This window comes from Diceros bicornis, chromosome 40 (assembly GCF_020826845.1).
Source record: "Diceros bicornis minor isolate mBicDic1 chromosome 40, mDicBic1.mat.cur, whole genome shotgun sequence".
NCBI classification, from domain to species: Eukaryota; Metazoa; Chordata; class Mammalia; order Perissodactyla; family Rhinocerotidae; genus Diceros; species Diceros bicornis.
Genome location: NC_080779.1, coordinates 14,967,631 through 14,985,556, shown reverse-complemented (window position 1 = coordinate 14,985,556; position 17,926 = coordinate 14,967,631). Strand labels below are relative to the sequence as shown.

The 17,926-nt window shown below is 44.4% G+C and overlaps 1 protein-coding gene across 1 annotated transcript in view; it reads left to right on the top strand.

Moving 5' to 3' along the window:
• The first annotated feature begins 14,537 nt into the window (after positions 1-14,537).
• Positions 14,538-17,926, top strand: part of CNGA3 (cyclic nucleotide gated channel subunit alpha 3) — a 37,656-nt gene continuing 34,267 nt past the window's right edge. The window contains exon 1 of the mRNA XM_058534506.1: positions 14,538-14,648. Coding sequence (XP_058390489.1) covers positions 14,548-14,648 — 101 coding nt within the window. The 5' untranslated portion in view covers positions 14,538-14,547. The remainder of the gene's footprint in view (positions 14,649-17,926) is intronic.

Sequence of the window (17,926 nt, the reverse complement as noted above, 5' to 3'; positions counted from 1 at the left end):
CCAATTCGCAGCTGCCATATTTTACGCTGTCGTTGAGACTTTAAACTTTGTCACTCTGAAGCGGATGTCTACAGCTAGACGCAGCGTGAGGCCGAGGATGAAGGGGGCAAGAGCAGAGAGGGCCCAGAGCCCGCGGCCGGGCTCCTTGGCTGCGGACCGGGTGCCTTGGACACTCAGTCCGCTTGCCCGGGTCTCTCCGCGCGAGTCGGCCCCGCGGGGGCAAACTCTAGCCAAGAAACGCGGCAACCAGACGGTGGACGCTCCTCGCCAAATCTTCCAGAAGCTGGGGTAGGCGGTGCAGTCCCTGGTACCCCAAACTCTTAGGCAATGGGCCACCACATGGCTTCAGGCTCCATCACGGAGTGGGCAGCCCAGATCCCTAACTTTCTCTGTGGACCGTCCCCCAGCCCCCCACCGTAACCCCCGCGCGCGCGTGCACACACACACACTTTCATTCATAAAAGCGAGCAACAATATCATTGCCTGGGCATGGGATCACACACTCTCTAAGCGAGAAATTATTGGAGGTGGCAGTGGAAAGTTGGGCCGGGAGAAGGGAGGGGACCACTATCGCCGCCACTCTCCAAACCAGGTCTTGTATGCCAAAGTCCCGGATTCTTGAAAATTCTGCCAGGTCAGGGAACCCAGCTGGGATTTCACTGAGCTGGTGGAAGCTCCTTTGGCGGGGATGGGGGTGGGGAAGACATGAACTCCCCTTACTTCACATAAAATGCCAAAGCGCACACACTTTTCCTCTTCAACCTCTGTTCAGCCATATATGGGGTCCCCGTTGGGAGCAGGATGCCAGGAGAGGGTGGAAGGCGGCTGTCTGGGTAACTGACCGGTCAGCGCAAGATCTCAGTCCCTTTCACTGGGACTTCGGCCAGGGCTGCGTATGCCCCTCGCCTTTGATGCGCCTGTTTTTATGTCTTTTCTGTCCTCATTCACTATCTGCCAGCGGTCGCTGCGTCTGGTTGGTAATGGGGTTGCCATAGCGACCAATCCCCTGTCGCCACGGTACCCAGGAGGTAAACAGTTTCAAGCTGCAACGGCTCCTCGCTAGCTCTCCCAGAACGCACACTGGCTGCGTGCGGGTTTCCTGCGGGAGTCTGGGAGGGATGGCAATACCCAGCCGCCCTTCCAGCAGCCTGCTCATCTGATACCCTCTCTAATCCCTGCCAACCACGGGCGCCTCCACGTTGAGATGGGTCAAGGTTTTTCCTGCATCCCCCGATTGCATACACTGGGGCCAGGGGATAAATGGTTTTCCCTCTGACCTAATTCTTGTAGGCTGCACGATGACTACTCTTTGGTGCAAAACATAAGGCTAAGTCCGGTGGGAGAAACAGAATTAAACAGACACAGTCCCTGCCCTCTGGACATCACCAGGTAGTGTGGGAGACAAGCCCTTACAGCACCTGTCAGCAGGCCTGTGCTCTGGGCTGTAGTAGAGGTGATAACAGTTCCCTGGGAGTAGAGAAAGGAGGGAGAGACTGACTCCTGGTCAGGAAGGGCGTCCCAGGAGAGGTCATATTGGAGTTGAAACTTGAAGGATGAAAGGACTTTCAACTGGTAAGCAAGAGGGGAAACATCTCTCCAGGCAGAGGGACTAACAGAAGCAAAGATGTGTGGATTGGTCAGGAGAGGATAGGCTTTGCTGTGGTAACATATGGACTCGGAACGTCACAGTGGCTTAGCTCATCACTTATGCAATGTCTGAAGTTACGAGGCATTGGGGGACCCCGCATCGTGGGAGGAATCTGCTGGCCAGAGCCTGCTGCACCTGGCCTGGAAGGGAGACTGGGACATACAGGAAGCACAGGGTGAGCTTTGCTGAGCAGACTCTGCCAATAGGTGGGGCGAGAAAATTCATGACACGCTTAAGGAAAGAGTGAGTAATTTGTTTTAACTGGTGCATCCCGTTTAGGCTGATATAGTCCAGGTTACAAAAAGTCTTGAGCGTCAGGCTAAAACTGTATGCTGGAGGGCGGGCCCGGTGGCTTAGTGGTTAAGTGCGCATGCTCTGCTACTGGCAGCCCCAGGTTCGGACCCGGCGCGCACTGAAGCACCGCTTCTCCGGCCATGCTGAGGCCGCATCCCACATACAGCAACTAGAAGGATGTGCAACTATGACATACAACTATCTACTGGGGCTTTGGGGGAAAAAAGGAGGAGGATTGGCAATAGATGTTAGCTCAGAGCCAGTCTTCCTCAGCAAAAAAAAAAAAAAAATAAGAGGAGGATTAGCATGGATGTTAGCTCAGGGCTGATCTTCCTCACACACAAAAAAAACTGTATGCTGGAGAAAATAGGCAACTCCTGAAAGTTTCTGAGTGACATGATTAAAACTACCTTTTAGAAAGACCCTGGTGTCAATTTGGAAGATAGATTCATTCATTCATTCATTCATTCATTCATTCCATGCTCATTGAGCACTTCATAAGTGCCAGGCCTTGGATGGGTTGCAGAGGGACTGAAGATGGCAGATGAGCAAAGGGAATTATTTCAACAATCTGGGGAGGGGGACAAGGACCCGGACAATGGTGGGAACAGAACTCAAGGAGGCCAGGGGCTGCCTCTGGCTTCTTCACTGCTATACACGCACTGCCTGGCAGAGCCCCTGGCACATGCTTAGTGCTCAGTCCATTTCTGAATTAGTGAATGAATGAGTGAGAGGGGCCAGAGGGGACAGATAGTTGGTGGTGTAGCTGAGGGCTTGGTGATGCTGGATGGGGAGTGAGAGAGGAGTATGTCGTGTCTCAGCTGAGTGATCAGTTGGCGCTGGGTGTCATGTACCGCATCAACCAGTACAGGGCTCAGGAGAGGAAGAGAGTATTTGGGAGTAGCTGGGGTGGTGCCATTCCAGACAGTTAGTTTTGTACTAACAAAAACTCTTCCCTGGATATGCTACATCCTCACACTGCCTGCATGCTGGATCTCCTCTGATCCCCAGAACATTTCTTTCTTTCTTTTTTTTTTGGCAGAGGAAGATTCACCCTGAGCTAACATCTGTTGCCAATCTTCCTCTTTTTGCTTGAGGAAGATCTTCCCTGAGCTAATATCTGTGCCAATCTTCCTCTATTTTTTTTGTATGTGGGTCGCCGCCACAGCACAACCATGGACGAGTGGTGTAGGTCTGCGCCCGGGAACCGAATCTGGGCTGCCAAAGCAGAACACACTGACCTTAACCACTAGGCCACAGGGCCAGCTCCCCCAGCGCATTTCTTTTGTCCTCCGTTGCAGGATTTTGCACATTCTGTCTTGTATTATAATCATGCAGTGTAGAGGTTAAACTCAAACAGACTTTTGTTCCCCAGTTTCACTGGGTGACTTTGAATAAGTTATTTCACTGTTCTGAGTCTCAGTTTCTTTATGTGTAAATTGAAAGTAATAGTTATAATACCTGCTCACTGACTTCTTGGAAGGAGTAAACGAAGTAATTGGAGTGACTTCCTTAGCGTAGTGCCTGACATGGTAAGTGCTCAAAGTTAGACATGGCCGTCTTATCATTTCCTGTAATAAACAATGTATTACTTTTATAGTCACATCCCAAAAGTTAATTAAGGGAAAAAAACACCCTTTACCTCCTGTGCCTGCCGCTAGGTTTGGTGAAACAGGTCTCTGGGGAACAAAGGGAGGTCCCCTGCCTGGCCTTGTTGGCTGTGTGTGTGTGTGTGTGTGTGTGTGTGTGTGTGTGTGTGTCAGGGGCTGGGGATGGGGGAAAAGACGGAGTTCTGGCTCAAGCATCTGCAGGGCAGGCTACAGAGATCTGGACTCTCCAGCTCGAGCAGCATCTGGAAAGCAGTTTCACCCTTTGGAATCTCAACCTGAGCAGCTGAATCTTATTGCAAAACAATCATTTTGAAACTGAGTACACTTAGCCTTGAAGAAACCAGGGTCCTGTTTAATTCTGAGTCATCTCTGCAGAAGACCAAGACACTTTCTAGGCACGAGAAAGGCCTCTGTCTGGTGATTGAGTAACATGATTGGTAACCTTGTTACAATTTCAGTGCATTCTCTTTCACCCCAAATCTCTTCCTGTTCTTGCGAATAGTGTTAATTTTTCTTCTCAGGCCTGAATTGAAAATCTGCAGCTGGCAATACGCAAGTTTCCCTTTGCTTGCTATAAAAATGCATCAAGTTCAGAAGAGGGAGAACTCACAGCCGTTCAGAGGTTTCCTTGGGAAATAAGGCTCAACTCTCCTAACTCAGACTCCTTCTCTCTCTTGGTGTGGGGACGTCCCTGGGTTTGCCCATACTCCACAGAAAATGGGGCGAGAGATTCTGACCGCCATGTCCTCTCATCATGTGGGAGCTCAACCCTGAGTACAACTGGACACACTCTCGTGATCTAAGACCTGAGCTGCCCTTTTGAGCCCTTTCTCGGGCAGATGGAAGAAGCTTTGATACTTACTGGTCCCAGAAATTGGCCTTGTTTCTTGAGAGGCAGGGGATTAAGCCTGCAGGCTCTACAATTAGAGCGCCTGCTATAGTCCTGGCTGTGTGAACTGTGTACCCTGGTTTGCTCATCTATAAAATAGGGCTAATAATAGCACCTACCTCATAGGGTTATTGTGAGGATTAAACAAATTAATATGTGTAGAGCCGTGCCTGGCATAATGTAAGCCCTCAAAAATGTGATTGTTATTATTGTGTTATTTTGACATCTCTCCTCTTTATTACGTTTATATTTTGTGAGTTCCTTGTAGCAGATATTGTGAGTTTTGCGTTTTGAAAGTGTTTTGGTTTCAGATTTAACATTACTATCTTTAGATATAATTCACATGCTATAAAAGCATCCATTTAAAGTATACATTTCAATGATTTTTAGTATATTCTCAGTTGTGCGACCATCACCACAATATAATTTTAAAACTTTCAACACCCCAAAAAGAAACCCTGTAGTTATTAGCAGTCCCTCTTTTCTCTGCCTTTCCCCCAACTCTCGCCTCTGGCAACCACTAATCTACCTTCTACCTTTATGGATTTGCCTATTCTGGATTCCATATAACGGAATCATACACTATGTGGCCTTTTGTGTCTAGCTTCTTCCACTTAGCGGAATGTTTTCAAGGTTTATCCATGTGTTGTAGCATGTATCAGTATTTTATTCTTTTTAATTGCCTAATAATACTCCATATGAATAACATTCTATTATGTAGATATACCACATTTTGTTTATCCAGTTATTAGTTGATAGACATTTAGGTTGTTTCCACTTTTTGGCTATTATGAATAATGCTGCTATTAGTATTCAAGTACAAGTCATTGTGTGGACAGATGTTTTTATTTCCCTCAGGTATATATGCATTTAGGAATGGAATTCCCGGGTCATATGGTAACTCTATGTTTAGCATTTTGAGAATCTGTCCAACAGTTTTCCAAAGTGGCTGTACCATTTACATTCCCACCAGTAATGTATGAGGATTCCAGTTTCTCCACATCCTTGTCAACACTAGTTTTTGTCTTTTTTTTTTTTCTTATAGCCATTGTAGGCAGTATGGAGTGGCGTATCATCGTGATTTTGATTTGCATTTCTCCATGGCTAAATATGTTAAGCATCTTTTCATGTGCTTGTTGAACATTTGTGTGTCTTTTTCAGAGAAATGTCTATCAAATCCTTTGCCCATTATCAATTAGGTTACTCGTCTTTTTATTATTGGGTTGTAAAAGAGTTCTTTATATATTCTAAATACAAGTCCCTTACCATATATGATTTTAAATTATTTTCTCCCATTCTGTGGGTTGCCTTTTTACTTTTTTGGTGGTGTCATTTGATGCACAAAGGTTTTTTATTCTGATGAAGTCCAATCTATTTTTTCTGTTGTCACTTACGCTTTTGGTGTCAAATCTAAGAAACCATCGCCTAATTCAGGATCATGAAGATTTACTTATATGTTTTCTTCCATAAATTTTATAGTTTTAGCCCTTACATTTAAGTCTATGATCCATTTTGAGCTAATTTCTGTGTATAGTGTTTATTCTTTTGCATGTGGATATCCAGTTGGCCCAGCAACATTTGTTGAAAAGACTATTTATTCTTTCCCCCTTTGAATTATCTTGTTACCACTGTCAAAAATCAATTGATCAAAAATGTGAGGGTTTATTTCTGGACTCTTAATTCTATTCCATTGACCTATACACCTATCCTTACACCAGTATCACACTGTCTTGATTACTATGTCTTTGTAATAGGTTTTAAAATCAGAAAGTATGAGTCCTCCAACTTTGTTTTTCTTTTTCAAAATTTCAAGATTGTTTTGGCTATTCTGCGTCCCTCGAATTTCCATGTAAATTTTAGGATCAGCTTGTCAATTTCTGCAAAAATTCCAGCAGTGATTTTGATAAAGATTGCATTGAATCTGTAGATCAGTTTGGGGAGTATTGCCATCTTAACAATACTAAATCTTCCGATCTATGAGCAGGAGATATCTTTCCATTTCTTTATATCTTCTTTAATTTCTTTCAACAATGTTTTATAGTTTTCAGTGTACAAATCTTCCATTTCCTTGGTTAAATTTATTTCTAGGTATTTTATTCTTTTTGCTGCTATTAAAACTGGGATTGTTTTCTCAATTTCATTTTCTTACTATTTATTGCTAGTGTATAGAACTACAATTGATTTTCGTACACTGATCTTGTATCCTGCCACACTACTAAACTCATTTATTAATTCTAATAGTTTTTTAGTGGATTCCTTACTATTTTCTATATGTGTATCATGTCATCTGCAAATAAAGATAGTTTTACATCTTTTCCTATCTGGATGCTTTCGTTTATTTTTCTTGCCTAGTTACCTTGGCTAGCAGTACAATGTTGCATAGAGGTGGTAAGAGTGGACATCTTTGTCTTGTTTCTGATCTTAGGGGGAAAGCATCCAGTCTTTCACCCTTAAGTATAATGTTATACTGTGTTTTTATCATAGATATCCTTTTCAGGTTGAGGAAGTTCCTTTCTAGTCCTTGTTTGTTGATTGTTTTTTATCATGAAAGCATGTTGGATTTTGTCAAATGCCTTTCCTGTGTTGTTGAGATGATCGTGTGGTTTGCACCGTTTGTTCTATTAATATGGTGTATTACCCTAACTGATTTTGGATGTTAAATCAACTTTGCATTCCTTGGATAAATATCACTTGGTCATGCTGTAGAAACCTTTTTATATATTGCTGGATTTGGTTTGTTAGTATTTTGTTGAGGATTTTTGCATATTAATGTAATTTTCAAAGTGCCCTCTCAGATAAGTTCCGGTATTCAAGTAGTTTTTACTTATATTGTACCATGTCCAAAGAATATTAACATTATATGGTTTTTTTCCTTTTCCTTTTTTGAAGCTCTGGATTATTTTCATTTCCTCCACATAGGATCACATTCACACACAAAATGTGAGGGAACCGTCAGGTACAATATTTGTACTGTAGAATTTTGTCCCATCATGGAACTTCTGGAATGGAAGTACCTTTAATAATTAGTTGGGCCTTGGTTTTCAGCTTTGCTCCACAGGGTTCCCTGGGGTGTTCTGTACATATTTTAAGAGGTTTTTTTTTTAATGCATATTTAAATGTCTTAAAAACCCAAATGAGTAAAGACAGCACTGACACGTGTACCATACCAAACTTTAATGGTCAAAATTAACTTGTGTCCCACTGATTGTCTTTATAAAAGTTATCAAATATATTTAAATAAAATATTCAAGTGAATGTTTTATGCATTGGGTTTCTGTGGAAGATTACATTTGCAATAAGTCCGTGTCTATCATTGGATGAAAAAACTAAGGTGCTGGGTCACTTGCCCAAATTGGAGGCTGAGCTGAGAAGAGAATCCAGCTCTTCGTTCTCTCAGTACAGTGCCCTTGACCACCTATATTGTCTTTCCAATGTCATCAGTCTCAAACAAAAGATATTTTACTCAGGTTTTTCCTTCTACCCTAAGATGGCTTGAAAACACACAGCCCTCATCACTGAGCATAGTAATGTCTGTTGTGTTCCTTGTGTTTGTTCTGTGAGCTGGTTCTCAGGTCTCAGAATGATTAAGCGACTTAGCATTGGATATTTTCCCTTCTACCCTGCAGTTCTCAGATGGGATGAGGGAAGAAGGGAAAGGCAATTAGAAGCGAGCTTTAGAAAAAGTTCCAAGGCATGTAGACCCTGTGGGAGTTGTTGACTTATCTTTGGAGTTTAATTTGACAAAGTGAACCTGTCCAACCTCACATTGACTGAGAATTTGCTCAGTGCTTTTGCCCAGAGTGATGCTGAGAAAGTTGAGTTGTGGAGGACAGAAACAGATGAAACCCAGGAAAATATTCCTTCTGAGAAGATCAAAGTGGTTAAAGTGATTCATTTCAGCTGGGGAAAATGGAGGCCTGGGCCAAGTGTGCCTGTCTGTCAAGACTGTGGGGCTCTCTCCCGATTGGGGTTTCAGTTTGTTTGGCATGGCTTTGCGTCCAGACTTGGTGCCTCACTAATTAGACCTGCCAGCCCCTGGCTGAGGAGGAGTCACAACCAAAGACAATGATGATTCAGAAAGGCCTCCAGTGGCTTCGAGGAGTATGCATATTGGGTATGCAGGTGCCTCTCTATTGCCTGAGCTACACTCAGGGCTTGAAAAATGTTAATATTTCAAATGACACAAATTGAAACAGGACTGGTTTTTATGTTTGTCTTCATAAAAAAGAAGACAGAGCATAGACCATATTTTTTTAGTATAATGAGTTAGTGATCGTGAGTGGGGACCAAGATTTTTTTCCAGAAGCACATTTTAGCTTAGAGCAAAGGGCTTTACATGTTTGACCTCCTTTGTTGTTACTTGCTCTCTCCCTCATAAATTCTCATCTGTTTTTAAGTAGGATAAATGTTCACTTTGACTCATTCACAGGAGCATTGTGAGGATCAAATGAGTTAACATACCTTTAAAGCTATAGAACAGTACCAGGCAAAGAGTAAAATGCTCAGTGAATACACTGTCGTTATCATCAGTGTCATCATTACAATTACTCACCCGTTCCTCCTCCATTTATGCCACTTACTTTTGATAACCTACCATGTGTATATGCTGGGCCTTTGGGAGGATAAAATATTTTTATAGTAAAAGGAAATAGTTCTTGCCTTCAAGGCTTTTGGAGTTAATAAAGGAATGAGAAAAGTACAAGAGTAACTGCAATGCAGGTGAGCTGTGTTAGATTACTGGCCTACTTAGGTGTCCAGGCCAAAAATGATGGAGAGAGTTAAAGATACGCACCAGACCACAAAAATCACAATCGAATCCTGAAAAGTGCACAGCACAATGGCTAACACATGGTAAATGTTGAATGGTCTTAAATAAAGATTGAGATTGCTTGTCACTTGAGAAGCCGCCTCAGACCTCAGCGGTCCCTGAGTCAGAATTAGTCCACCACTATCCACATTGCTCCCCATCATGCCCCTATCTCTGCTTCAGCACCTCTCTATCTTACCCACTATTTACATGCTGTTGCCCACATGCAATTTTGTGCTTTCAAAGACAGGGACCTATCTTCTTCATCTTCATAATCCTCAGGGCTGGGTACAATGCCTGGGACATTGAAGGAGCCAATAAGTGTGTTGGAGGGAAGAAAACATGTTGGATTTAGTAATGTTGTAAAGAAGATGAGAATTGTCTGATGCGATGTGTTCCTAATTCCCCAGTCAAGCCCTGGGAAACACATTCATTTGGGAGATGCTTGTAAACCGTTCTTCTACTCACACCTGGGATCCGCTTCAAGATCACCCTCGTAGTTGGCAGGATGCTTCTTCTTCCTGTGCTTGAAAATTAAAATTATATTTGTGCATTTCTAATCTCCTGTAGTGAGTGTGATAAACAAAACACACCAGGGACAGACAGACCCAAGCCTGTTTCCTCATCTGCAAAATCAGCATCACTATTACCTCTGCGGGTTCCTGAGGATTAACGAGTAAAGGATATGAAAATGCCTCACACTCAGGGGGCCCTGGCTGGATGGCAGTTTTCGTTTACAACAGAGCCTCAGGATCACTGATTGTAATTTCATCATCTCATCTGTAAGTTCTCCTAGAGTTTATCAGAGCCAGGAGATATGAAAACACATAGTGCATTTGGGGAATCTCTTAGGATGTCATGACTTAAAAACTGGTAAATAAAGGGAAAGAATTAAGTGATTATCCTGTCTTACTTGTATGAACTGCACTACTGAGCAGTCAAACAGTAAGTAACATTTTCTTTTTTAAGAATATTTCGGCTGATTGATGAAGAAGGAATAATAGACTACCACCAATTTGCAACTTCTAATGAATTTATAGATCTAGGCAATGATCATTAACGACTACTACAATCACCCAAAGAAATATTCTTGCAAAAGAAGAAATTGAACCCAAACTTGACCAAGCCTCTGAGTACAACTGCCAATTTACAGGAAACATTGTAGAGTTGGAATTGGCAAAAATCCATATTGTAGGAAACTCTATAGTATAATTACGTTTCTTCTATGAAAAGAAAGAAGAGAAATGCATAGAAAATTTTAGATTAAAAACTACCAATGAGGGGCCAGCCCAGTGGCACAAGTGGTTAAGTGCACGTGCTCTGCTGCGGTGGCCCGGGGTTCACCAGTTCGGATCCCCGGCGTGCATGGATGCACGGCTTGGCAAGCCATGCTGTGGCAACGTCCCATATAAAGTGGAGGAAGATTGGCACGGATGTTAGCCCAGGGCCAGTCTTCCTCAGCAAAAAAAGAGGAGGATTGGCAGATGTTAGCACAGGGCTGATCTTCCTCTCACACACACACAAAAAAACTACCAATGAGATACATCAACCAATCAGAATATATGGAACTTACTTTGGTCCTGATTTTTTAAGTAATTTTTTAAAAAAAGACAACCACTTTGACATTTATGAAACAATTAAGAAAAAAAAAAGATTTTGACTTATCTTAAGATAACATCTCCCTTTAATGGTGTACATTTTGCCCTGTCTGACCCAACATCATTCTCCTGGATTAAGAACACAGAATTAAACAGGAAATTAGTTTTACCTCCAACTCTTGATGGGCCCAGGTCAAGAGTGCACATAGCCCACTTACCATATGTCTAAATATCTAAAAAACATCCTCTTAGCTGAGGTAATCCCCTCCCACCAACAAAAAACAGACCCTTAGACAAGGGCATGTCACAGGCAGTTTATCTGGGGAGTGATTCCAAGGAGGAGAAGTAGAGGTCTTCTCCTCCTCCAAGGGAAGAAGGGAAAGCCACTCCAAGTATACATTATCAAGCTGATCGCCACTCTGGGCAACTCTCTTGATCCTTCTAGGGCTTCCCTGAAGAGCACTGTAGACTGTACCTCCAAATTATCTTCCTGAGCAATAGAAGAAGGGAACATTTGCTCATGGTTCCTGGGTTCTATTAGCCACGGGTTACCCAAGGGGAGTTAACTCCCTAGCACTTCTAGGTTTGCACGTGTGTCAGAATGGCTGACATGGTCCCAGTAGGTGTTCCCTGGGGGAAGCAGGGAAGCCCCAGGGAAGAAGGTGAGCAAGCCACAGTGTAGCTGAGGCAAGATGCTACTGGGCTACCCAGCATGCAGCTGGTTGCCATAGCAACAGCTGAACTAAAAGATGGGCAGGAAGAATGTGAGGTAGAAGTGCCCATTACAGACACTCAGCTGGCAAACTGCTAAATCAAACATGCCCTATCCGCCTATCTTGACAAATCAGTTTCACAAAGACTTGGAGGCCAGGTTCAAATTGAGAGTTCTCAGGCCCCTGTGACTTCAGCTTCAGAACATGGTGGCAAGGGGAGATTTGATCTCTGGTCCCCCACCCATGGCCCTTCTCTGCCCAGCCCTGGATCCACCTCATGTCATAAGGGGGCTTTCACACATGTATGTGGACATCCTGCCCACACCTCTAAGCTCCGTTCACCCCTCCCTCACAAACAGCTCCTTGTTGGCCACTCTGAGGCCTAGGGGAGTGCACTCCAGTGCCAATCTCAGGAAGACAGATCTGGGAAAACATCCAGGCAGGCTCTAGAACCAGTCCAGGGCCTCCCAGGCAGAGAATTTAGGGGTCCTGGGCACCCAGGACATAGTTTAGAGCAGGGGACAGGGTTCTGGGTGGGTACATACCCTTGGCCTCCTGGACTTCTCAATCCTTTGTGAGGGATGTGGTGGGGGAGGGCCAGAGTGGGGTCCTTTAAAGCGTGGGGCCCCAGGTAGAGACCCCTCCTGCTCAGGCCAAAAGGCAATGCTGGTTCTTTGTCATCCATTTACTTTACACTATAGGCGATGGAGTCAGAGAGATCTTTGTCAATCTTGGCTCAGGCGGCAAACAATAACATAAGGGAAAGTACTCACCTGTTCAGTTTCTTCAGTTGTAAAAGGGAAGGTTGTGAGGATTGAACGAGAAAATATTACACAAGCACTTGCCCTGTGCCTGGCAGATAGTGGCGCCCCACAGGAGGCAGGTCTGTGAGGGGCCAGAAGTGCTGCCTCCATACAAGGGCATCTGGGGCCAGGCTTTGTGTCCAGGGCGGAGGGGGCTGAGGGAAGGAGCGCAGGCTGGAGGCAATAAACTTTTTCTCTATTTGGTGCAATTTTCCTGGAAATGTATAAAGAAGAGTAATTTGATAGTTTTTGCACAGAGTTCCAAAACTTCTTTAAGACTTGTTCTAGATCCCACTGGACTGTGAGCTCCTTAAGGACAGAGCTGCGTACTGCTCTCTGATAAAAGCCTAGCTCTTAGCATAGTGCCTGACACTATTATTATAATAAGTGCTCAATAAAAAAGCATTGGATGGACGATTTCAAATTGGGTTTATTGCTTTTAATGGAAGGCTCTTTTTCATATGTTGGCTCTAAAGTTTCCATGTTAATCTCAAACTGTAATCATTCTCTTCCTCGAGCCTGCTCCTCCTCCCAGTTCCCTGCCTCAGTGTGCAACACCACCAACCCCCAAGCCGGCAGTCAGGGCATCATGCTCAGCACCTCACTCTCCATCACCCCTTATACCGGGTCAATTACCATGTCCTGGAGATTCTATCCATTTGGTAGTTTTGGGATATGTCTGAGTCACTACCGCAAACCTAGTTCAGACAACTATTCTCTCTCCCTAAAATACTGCAGCAGCCTTTCAGCTGCTCACTTCACACCCATTCATCTTCCCTGAATATGTCCTCCCCAGCGCAGCCAGAGGGGCCTTTACACATCTGACCACATCCCAGCTGGGGTGCAGCTGCAGGACCCTCTAGTATCCATCAACTGCCCCACAAGCCTGTAAGATCCTTGAGAACAGTCTTTGCCTTATATTTCTTTGTATCTCCTATGATCAGCCAGAAACTCAGTAACTGTTACATAAAGTTTTTAAAATTAGAACAATTTTTGACCTATTCGGAAAATTATAAAATCTCAAATCAAAGATTTAAACTATCAAACATCAGAGATGAACCAGGACCAGAGGAGCCAACGGCAGCCCCTGAGTAACTCGTGGTGAGCTGACCTTGGTGAGCAGGGGTCGTACTCATATTTGCTGATCTGGTGCAAGGCCCTGGGATCCTTGCACTGGCCCTCATTTGGATATGAAATTAACTTAGTCCTGGAGTGAGTCATTGGGCTATTTCTAGAAATCACCATCTTTCTCAGGAGTCGTCTTTACCGACATCTGACACTTAAGCCATGTGGCTGCTCAAGGGAGCCTGTGCTGTGTGTTTCAGAAAACCCATCCTCAGGAATTTATCTTCCACCTGGAAGGTTTTGATCAGACATCATGGAACCGACCAATCTTTGTGTTCATTACAACAGCCCTGTGCTCGCATCAGCTTTCTTTTCTCATCAATCATAGGGACACCTTCTGATATTTGCTGACGGGAAAGTATTTATGGTCTGCTTTCTAGCACAACCATCATGCATCAACAAGTTTTATCTATTTCTTTGACTGGACAAACTGCTTACCATCTCTGAGTCTCAACTGAGTCATCTTTGGGAATAAAAATCATAACTATCTGATGAGGTTATTGTGAGGATTATGAGATGAAATGTGTATTGGGTTTAACATTGCATTGTAAAGGTTTTATGAATGTCAAGTATTATTGGGGGTTTTTTGTGCTTTGTTTTAAAACAGGATTTGGGGAGCTACTAAAATATGTGCAAAATTATAAGATAAAATTAAGTAAATGAGAAAACCAGAGTCAGAAGGGACATTGCATCATTCCAGAGAATCATGAGGGTTTTAGCTTTCTTACGTCAAATGCCAACTTGGCCATGCATTCGTTCATTGTCTGGATCAGCACTTACTTTGAGCAGCTCTTCAGCATGGTAGCCTATACACAGGAGTAAAAGAGCTTGTTTGTGCTTCAGGCTGGGATGAAGAGCCCAGAGATACCCAACTAAAATACGGTGTGGCAAGAACTCTGAGAGAAACTGAATGAGGGCGTGTGCACCAGGGCTTTGCCTGAGGGGGGACCCTCACATACAATGAGATGGGTTTGCAGTTACTTCCCCGTCCTGATGACGTATCTGCTTTATGTTTATGTTTCAGCAACCACCTTGGGACTAAACGTGACAAAGCAAGAATATGGCCAAGATTAGCACCCAATACTCCCACTCCTCAGCAGCCCACCGTGCGGTAAGGACCATGGACAGAGATCTGGATCACGTTGAAAATGGCCTCAGCAGGTAAGATGGGCTTTTCCTTTTAAGCCTGGAACAGGTTACTCCCCTACCTGATCTGGACTGTGGGGGAAAGAAGGCCTTAGGCCCGTGGCCAACCACAGGTTGGAGGGCGGGGGCTATTCACAGAGCTCCTGCTAACTTTATTTTTCATCTCACTTAATCCTCACAACCCATACTGAAGTAGTTTTTATTCTCCTTTTAGAAATGTGGGAAAATGAGGCTCAGAAAGTTACATAACTTCTAGAGGTAATAAATTGAAGATTCAAATGCAACAGATTAAATTCCACTGTAAAAACTTCTCCAAAGTGCCACACTTTCCCATGTATACATCAAACATATATTGGACACTCTCTGTGCACCAGCCCTTGTCCTGGGCACTAGGGATAAGTACAAATCAAAGGTCCTGTCCCTCATTTCCAGGGGAAGGTCAGGACTCATGCTGTGCTCATGGGCCTGTAAGGAGTGGGCCATGCCTTGCCAGCAAAGCCATCAGCTTCATCAATGACATCCCAACATAGCAGCCATAAGGAAATCTGCGTTCTACTTCTAGCCCTGTTCCTAACTTACCAGTAGACCTGGGAAAACTCACTTAACCTCTCCATGCCTCAGTTTCTTCAACTGAAAAATGGAGCAGCATTCTTTTATAAGCTCCTGGAATAATAGAGAGGGAATGGGAGAGTACCTATTTGGTGCAAATGAACTTACATTTTTATGTTCCTTAAATACTCAATGAGTTGACTGAGTTGAACCATAAGAAACTATTTCCAATATTTATGTTATTTTTCCTACATATATAACACTAAAAACTTCCCCTTCCCATGATAACTGCATGTTATCTGATGGCCAAAAAGTGCAATGACAGTCCCTCAGTCCTCACATCCCTGGCACGGGGCCTTCTGCCATTTCTCCTCACTCACTTGTGTACATTGCTTCTTCTCTCAGATGCACATTTGTTTTTTCTCTGTCTAGGTTCTTGGTCCCAGCTCCTTAGCAAACTCTGCTAATAAGTGATGGACAACAATTTCCAAAGAGATTGGGTCCCTACTGTGGCAAACTTATACAGCCCTTGGACCCCACCTTTTGGGATGCAGGCAAAAGAAAGAAAATCTCAAAGCATCTCAACAGATATTTATTCCCTCCAACCATTTTAACTTGGTCCTGGGGCCCCAGGAAATTTGATATGACTCAGGGGCATCAGAAATTCCCACCCTACTCAAATCTCTCCCTCCCAACTGGCCTATACCTGTGTCAATACCTGTGTCCCATCACTGGGGACTTATTCCTTTAGGTTAAGGCATTGCCCCTTATTTAAAAGAAAAAAAAATGCTATTATGACAGTTATCTACTATTAAAACTTTGGTATGCTTTAATAGTTTCTATCCCACGTCTGAGCTAATAAAACCCTTTGAAGGGGAGCTTCGAGGAAGGTTGGGGTGAAGGGGAAAAAGGGCCCAAGTATGGACATATCAGTAAAGTCAGTCTCCCTGGGCAGCATCGGGCTCCTGGGATCACGGGCCTAATGACAGAAGGACAGAGGCTGTCAGGATCAAGGAGAACTTAAAGCAAAATGGAACTTTTCCCCATTGCTTCCTTTTGCCTCAACTGGGGCATGACCCGGGCGACTCATGGAGCCTCCAGACTTCCTGGAGCAGAGAAGGCAGCAACGGGGTCTCAATCCAACTCCTTCCAGTGAGATACTCAAGAGGAGACGGCAGGCACCGTTGGTGGGCTGGAGCTCCTTCCCAGAATGCCTGCTTGACTAGACAAGACTGGGACAAGACTCCAGTCCAACTGACTTGTCCTGGCTCTGCCTCGGCCAGGGGCCTACACGCCCAGGCTGACTTGTGAGCTGTTCGAGAGGGCTCACGAGGTCTCTTGGAAGATGACCCTTTGCAAAATGAACTGCTGGCTCATTAAGCCACACTGACACCTAGCGATGGGCCTCTGGCTTCCAAGAGACTCACTGTGGGCTCACACTGGGTTCATGCACGCTCAGGGAGTCAGTCAGCCACGTGGTCATGGACTCTGAATTGACGCCCTTTGACAGTGCTTTTTACCATCTGCATGGGTGAGAAAATGCCCTCTCTTCTCCTTCCCATCCACTATCCCCTGACCAGCATGATGACTAACAACACAGGCTCAGGGTCAGACTGCCCGGGTTTGAACACTGACTCTGCAGCTGACCAGGTCCGAAAAGTTGTTCAACCACTCCAAGCTGCTCCAAGTTTTCTCATCTGCAAAATGCACTAGTGTTGACCTCAGAGGGTTGTGCCAGGTTAAAGCTCTTGGCACAGTTCCTGCCATGTAATAAGTGTCCAATCAACCCTCACTGTCAGTCTTGGGAATGATTCCCCTCCTGTGGGCCTTCTCTGGTCACCCAGGCAGGAAGCCTTCTCCTCCTCCTTTGACCTCAGAAAGCCCCAGCTATCTCAACATCTGGAACAGGCCATTTCCTGCCTGTGTCCAAGTCATGCTTTCTCAGCCTGACCACTAGCCAAGTCTCACCAAGCCCCACTTGGGGCCTTGCCGACCATTCATGTAGTAAAAGCTTGTTGACAAATTAATACAGAATCCCATGGAAACACTACAGAGATTTCAAAAGGAGAGCAAGAAAGAATGCTTCCTTCATGAGAGAGATGTTCTTTATCTCATGGAGGCAGGAGTGGGTAAAGAGATGGAAGTTTCCAGAATGGGTTCCTTGGAATCACCAAGGATTGAGAACACATGTTCAGGCTGGGGGCGGAGCAGCCACAGGCTGTGAGGCTGGGTCCAGGCCCCTTGTCTGCTTCCCAGCACAGCCCAGTGTCTGTCTATTTACAAACTAGTTTTCCCTGTGAGATTCATTTGAACAAAGGACTCCGGCACATACATATCAAAACTTTAAAGTTTCCAATCACTATTTTACGGGAGGAAATGGTGTTTGAACAAACCATAGATCTTTGCTCTAAAATTCTAATCTTTTTCGAAAGCTTTTGGGAGAAATAATTGAGAGTGGATGTCCTTAAATATCAATCATTCTTTATCCTCAATGGTATCGAGAAGCTGTGTTGGGACCCTGTGTTGGTGTGGCCCTTTGCTGAGTGCCCCCAAGAGGGAGGGGCTACCACGTCCCCCGCCCCTGAGACATCCCTGCCCTCCAGGTCTTTCACCAAATTGGAGACCCAGGTTTCTGTTTCTCTTTTTAAATTATTGGGATCATTTTCCTAGGGAAGAGTCACAGTGAAGGAAGAAAACATTTCATGTGAACAAAAAATTAAGTTTACACCCTGAAAATACCAGAA